The following is a 6,506-nucleotide window of genomic DNA, read 5'->3' as shown; positions in this document are numbered from 1 at the left end:
TGGAAGGAGGTGTAGAGATGGCCATACGCTGAGCAGAGGTAGCGCCGCCGTAAGAGGCTGTCGATTGGGTAGAGACGGGGGTTGATTTCCTAGGGTTAAGTGGTGGTGAACTCGAAAATGAAGAGGAGGAGAAGGAACTTACCATCGAATCGTTGCCTAGGCTGTAGCTTTTGTTCTGAGAATCTAAGTCGGTCGACATTATTCACCGGAGATGCTGAGCGAGAAAAGAAAATGGAGGTTTGGTGAAGCTGAGGTGCTAGGTTTTCTGAAGAAATGGAGGTTCGTAGGGATGCTGAGCAAGAGAGAAAAAAACTTGTTCGTAGGCGCAATGGAGGAGATTTTTTTATAGGAGGGGAAGATGATCGTGGCTGACGTCAGGCGGCGCCCTCTTTTTTATAGGAGGGGAGGATGAAGGAATGAGTTCATTGTTATTGTTTACTATCATGGTCGTTCCCCCTTTCTTGGGAACGCATTGAACTGGACTAACCCAACTACTGTCGGATATCGGATAAATAACTCCAGTGTCCAGCCATTTCAAAATCTCCTTTTTGACCACTTTTTTCATAATGGGGTTAAGCTTTCTTTGAGGTTCGATTGACTCGTCTTCCCTTCCTCCAGACTAATTTTGTGCATATAATAGGATGGACTTATGCCACGAATATCTGCAAGTGTCCACCCTATTGCACGTGTATGTTTCTTCAACATCTGCAAGAGTGAATCTTCATTAGGCTTTGTGAGATTAACGAAAATGATAACAGGCAATGTATTATTAGTTCCAAGAAAAGCGTATTTCAAATGCCCAGGTAACTGTTTTAATTCGAGTTCAGGTGGTGGTTCGAGTGAAGGACGCGTTGGCTTTGTCTGCCGCTCACTCAGACTTGGCGGCTCGGATTCCTTCAGGGTTCCCTCCAGCGCGAGAACTTCACATACTCGAGTCTCTTCTTCAGTCAATTCAATATTGTTTAGCTGACAATCATCACTGTCTGGGAATTTTAATGCGTTGAGCACATTAAATTTCACCTCTTCATTATCCACGTGCATGGTTAGCTCACCTTTATGCATGTCAATCAGAACTTTCCCAGTAGCCAAGAAAGGGTGTCCAAGGATGATTAGAACCTCCCTATATGCTTCATAATCCAGAATAATGAAGTCTGTTGGGAATATGAGATTGTCAACCTTCACCAAAACATCTTCAACCTTCCCTTCCGGGTACTTAATTGTCCTATCAGCGAGTTGAAGGTGACAGAAGTAGGTTGTGCCTCGCCAATCCTCAATTTCTTAAAAACTGAAAGGGCATGAGATTGATGCTTCATCCTAGGTCGCACAACGCATGACCCACATCTAATCCTCCAATTGAACAAGGAACTATGAAGCTCCCTAGGTTCTTCTGTTTCTGTGGTAGCTTGTTGCTTACTAATGCGTTGCATTCCTGCGTTAGTGCTATTACTTCTTTCTCACTGACTTTTCTCTTTTTCGTCAAAGTATCCTTCAAAAACTTCATGTATGTTGGCATCTGCTCCAAAGCTTCTATGAGTAGAATGTTGATGTACAGCTGCTTTAGAAGCTCGAGAAAGCACTTGAACTGATGTTCATCATTCTTCTTCATTAGACGCCTGGGGAATGGTGCGTTCAGAAGCACCTTTTGCTTTCCCACGTTAGACGTGCCGGTTTCCAAATGGCTTGTATTTTCTGGCATTCTCTCTTCCTAATCCATTGTACATGTAATGCATTCTTTCGAAGGACTATTGTTTCTTGGATTCATCTTTCTTTTTGCAAGGGCTCTTCCACTCCGTAACGTTACTGCGTGACATTGCTCTTTCCCGTTATTATTCCCAGGTGTCTCTGTATTGCTGGGTAGAACGCCTGGCTGCCTGCTTTTCAACTCGCTTGCAATCTGCCCCATCTGGAGTTCCAGGTTTCTGATTGATGATGTCTGGCTCTTCAGCATTGTATCGTTCTGGGCTATATACTCCTTCAATAGGTTTTCCCCCGGAGTTCCAGAACTCGATGCGTGGCTGCCTCTATTGAAGGGTTGTTGATGTTGTTGATGCATTTGTTGAAAGACAAATGGCGGTCCATTCCTTTGCTTATGGCTCACGCCTGGGTGGTGCTCTTGCTGATTTTCTCCTGTCCAAGAAAAATTCGGATGGTTTCTCCATCCAGGGCTATAAGTATTAGAAAATGGGTTATTCTTGATGAAACATGCTGACTGAGGGTTCTGAGGACACTCAGCATATGAGTGAAAATCTCCGCATCCCACACAGGTTACCCCAGGTTGCCCTAACGCCTCCACTTGATTCACCTTCTGCTGGTTTGGTGCGTTACCTAGTGTTATGTTCTGTAGAAGGTTGGTCATGGTAGCCATTTGAGTGGAGAGTGTGGCTATTGCGTTGGCATCAACAGAGTTAATGTTCTGAGATCTTCTTCGTCTGTCATATCTTCCATCGTCTGTGTCATCTACCCACTCCATGTTATGTTTGGCAATGCGATCTAATATTTCTTTAGCTTCAGTATAGGATTTGTCCATCAGTCCTCTGGCTGCTGCTGTGTCTGCTGCCATCTGTGACGCCTTATTTAGTCTGCCATAAAACGTCTCCATCTGAATAGTTAAAGGCAGTCCGTGGTTCGGACAGTTCTTGACCGAGCCCTTGAAATGCTCCCATGCAGCGCTCAAAGTCTCAGTGTCTTCCTGTTCAAAGTTCATGATTTCTCGACGCCTCCTCGCGTTGGGGGTAGGTGGGAAGTATTTCTGCATAAACTTTTCCACCAACTTTTCCCATGTGGTGATTTCCCCAGGCTCTAATGAACTTACCCAATGCTTTGCGTCATCTCGCAAAGAATAGGGAAACAAGGAGAGCCTGATTGCCTCTGGTGTGATTCCAGGAATCACAAAGGAATTCCATGTTTTCAAGAAACGCTTCATATGGGCATGAGGATCTTCGCCACGGCTACCCCCAAATTGCCCAGCAGTCTAGAGCATTTGGAGCATAACAGATTTCATTTCAAACCTGGTTCCATCAGGCATCGGATATATGATTCCTGGAGAGAAATCATATAGCATAGGGGAAACGTACTCTCTCATAGGATGTGTGCTGTTGTTTGCCATCAGGATTGGGTTCTGTGCAGCATGTGCCAGTTGCTGATTTTATTGTTCTTCCGCCATTTCTCTTTCCCTTTCTTGCTGTATGAGTAACTGTTGTCTCAACCTTCAACGACGGTTGGATCGATTCCTATGCCAGAAGGTCCATTCAATCTCGGGGTCGTATCTAAACTCAAGAGTGTTCTCCCTGTTCATACACGTTCACAAGCCTAGGCGTAACTTGTAATACTTCCCTTAATTGAAGTGTCCCTACAACAAATACAAACGGAATTTCTGGTTAGTTCTTGTTGCTGAAGTCCCCGGCAATGACGCCAAAAACTTGTTGGAATAATTTAGGAATGGGTTTTGTTTTATTTTATTTAATTATTAAGGATGGATGGGTTTGAACATGAAATCATACGTTAGACATAACTGATGCGTTTGCTCCTATGCGTCTAAGGTCATGCGTCGGAATGATGATGCGTTAATCTTAGCATGCAATGACCACGCATTCCTATCACAAGTTTTCTTACGCTTGTGCCAAGTATAACACAAACGCAAGTTTCTCGGGTGATACGAGGTCGAACACGGGGACTTGTCACTCAATAATATTTTGTGAAGTGATGTGTTTAGGGCGAGGAATAAAAAAATAAAGCGAAGAAAGTTTAAATGACTTATACATTACTCCTACTCCTAACTAAACAGATTGAGCACTAGAAGGTTTACAATGAGAATAGGTAGAAACACAACAACCAATAACGCATAGTGATGTTTACTATCTTAAATCGCCCGACTAATCCCAGCTCATTGCACTAACGCATCACATCTCTCGGTGGTCAGCTGCATGACTATATATCTATAGTGCATGGTTGCGTTGAGCATAAGATTGTGCCTATCTCTAGGAATAATGTGAACCTTGCTTAGTGCGTTCCATCTCTAACCTTTTAAGGCAGTTAGACGCGGCTATTTACCTTATAGACAAGCAATGCAACATCCCATAGACAAGCATTGCTACAGCCTTTCACCAAGCAAAGAGGATTAACTCACTATACTCGCACAACACACACCTCTCGGTGGGTTGTTTCATGCGTCCTATCTCTAGGCTACACGATTAAGCATGCGATTAACTTTGATAAATAAACGCTGAAGATAAAATATGACAAAAATGAAGATGATGAAGAAGACGATAATGGAGGAATTAGGATTTGCATTGATCACAAAATATCTTAATATCTCAAGCTAAAATGTAATACAATACAGAGATTAGAAGGGAGATGAAGGAATCTGCGTCAAGGTTGTCAGTGGTGTCATGGTTGAATGGTGGAGATGTCTCTCTCGAGCTCTATCTTCGACGAATGCTTCGATTGTCACTCGGTCTGGGTTGTGGAGATGAGGAATTCTCACTGGAAATCTCTTTCAGGCTCTCATTTGTCATCACAAACTTCTGTCTTGAGGCAGAAGCTCGGATGTCTCAAAATGAAGATCTAAAGGGCTATCTATAGAATTTGGACGCCGACAGCTGTAAAATCCTAAACTAATATGATACGAGATACAAGATACATGATACATGATACTGAGATCGAGAACTGACTATGAAGTTGTACAAAGAATCGATGTATGCGATGGCAAGTCTTTATGGATGAAGCAGAAAGAGAAAGAATAAATAGTAAAAACATCGCAAGTTTGTCAATTGCGTTACAGATGCAACTAAAGTTCAGCTTTCCCTTAGCGTACACCTCTCGGTGATCGGCCGCATTCCCATATCTCTATGGTGAAACAGGGATGAACGTGATGAACGCAAGGTTGTTTCCATCTCTGGAACTACTTCTTGCTTTAGTTAATGCATTCTTCCAATCCTCTCTCGATAGGCGGAATAACATCTTCACTTCTGCTCTCACAGGTGAAGATGCCATCGAGCATGTTTTAGCTAAACTTAATTATTTTTTTAACATAATTAATTCACTCGCTTAATTCTTTCTATTTACCCAAGGAATTAGGAAAACATCATAGAGAAAATGGATTATGGATGAATGGAAATAGACAGGGAGATGACAATGGTAATTATCATAGCTTTTAATACTACGATTAAGAGTCTGATACATGGTGTGAATGAAAGATTAAGGGAGATGAATAAAAATGATGAAATAGAGATTAGAAACAATATAGAAAGAGCGTCAACGTCTTGACACAGACTCCGAACGGAGGTTTTTCTTGCTGGCGTGTGGAAGTAATGGAGAGGAGAGCTTCCCTCTCAGGCTTGCTCTTCTGATAGAAATGACCTTCGCACAGAGCTTCAACGGTGGGGATTGGAAGGATTCCTTGCTCGGAGACTCACCTCTCGGCTTTGTCTCGTGATTATCTCGGATCTACTCTATAAGTCACTTCAGACCAGTCTCTCTCTCAAAATCGATATATGCACGTCTCTATGTATTCATGTACATTTTTCAGTGAATTTGCAGAAGCTATTTATAGGTGAGGTTTGGCTCTTTGAATGTGTGGTCCCCACTGTATAGTTATGTGTGGTCCCCACATAGCCTACTTTATTCTTTTATTGTGAAACCCGGATTTCTATTTTCCTTACTTAAGCAAGTAATAAAAGGAATTAACTAAGTGAAAGTTAAATCCTAAGTTAAGGGGAAGGAAATTTCTAAGTGTTAAGTAGATTTTCCTTGAATAATTTAAGTTGAGCTTTAATTGGTAAAATTGCAATGAAATTTGTATAATAAATAGGTTGTTGAAAACAGTTAGTGTGATTGGTGAAAGAAGGAATGGAGATTTGAAAGGAGAAAATAATATTGGAAAAGTTGGGGAAAAATATTAAGTGGGAATAAATATAGAAATTAAGTATGTGGAATTAATGTGAAATAATATGAAGATTGAGTTTGGAAAATTCGGGGAAGAATACGGCTAAGTATGAAAAATTAGGTGAAGTACGGAGTAAGGAATTAAGGAAAAATATAGGAAATATTATTTTGGAATTATCCTGGAAGATCCATGTAAAAATATCATCAAGTGGTGAGTAAACGGGTAAAAAAAATATATACGGGGAACATTTGTCACAGTAGCTAAAGATTAGAGAGAAAACTTAGAGAGAAAGATGGAGAGAGCGAGATCATTGAGATCAAGGCCAGCGAGATTGGAGAGGAAATGGGAGAGAGCGAGATTGGATAAAAGATGGGAGAAAGCGAGACCAGAGAGAAAGCTGGAGAGAGCGAGAGTGGAGAAAGCGAGACAAGCGAGAAAGCTGGAGAGAGTGAGAGTGGAGAGAAAAGTTGGAGAGAAAGCTGGAGAGAGCGAGGGAGAGAGCTGACCAGCGAGATTGCTGGAGAGAGCGAGAGTGAAGAGAGCGAGACCAGTGAGAAAGTGAGAGAGAGCGACGCTGTCAAGAGTGGAGTGAGCGACACTGCCGAGAGCGGAAAGAGCGAGA

General features: G+C 42.1%; 1 protein-coding gene across 1 annotated transcript; it reads right to left on the bottom strand.

Annotated features, from left to right (window-relative positions):
• Positions 1-561: 561 nt before the first annotated feature.
• LOC150033610 (uncharacterized) lies at positions 562-1,696 on the bottom strand. Its single transcript, XM_090316990.1, has 2 exons — positions 1,459-1,696; positions 562-1,277 (listed from the first exon to the last, which is right to left on the bottom strand). The coding sequence occupies exons 1-2, from the start codon at positions 1,694-1,696 to the stop codon at positions 562-564; spliced, it is 954 nt and encodes a 317-aa protein (XP_090173116.1).
• Positions 1,697-6,506: the final 4,810 nt, after the last annotated feature.

The sequence above is a fragment of the Benincasa hispida genome, chromosome 9 (assembly GCF_027475165.1).
Source record: "Benincasa hispida cultivar pf3 chromosome 9, pf3_genome.v1.1, whole genome shotgun sequence".
Taxonomy (NCBI): Eukaryota; Viridiplantae; Streptophyta; class Magnoliopsida; order Cucurbitales; family Cucurbitaceae; genus Benincasa; species Benincasa hispida.
Note: the sequence above shows the minus strand (reverse complement) of the source record. Positions and strands in the feature narration are given on the sequence as shown.

Bases quoted from the DNA above. Each gene is read 5' to 3' on its own strand.
- LOC150033610 (XM_090316990.1), bottom strand. From the start codon at position 1,696: ATGCCAGAAAATACAAGCCATTTGGAAACCGGCACGTCTAACGTGGGA. The intron at 1,278-1,458 runs GTGAGAAAGAAG...TCAGTTTTTAAG, and splicing joins GACGAAAAAGAGAAAAGTCA to AAATTGAGGATTGGCGAGGC.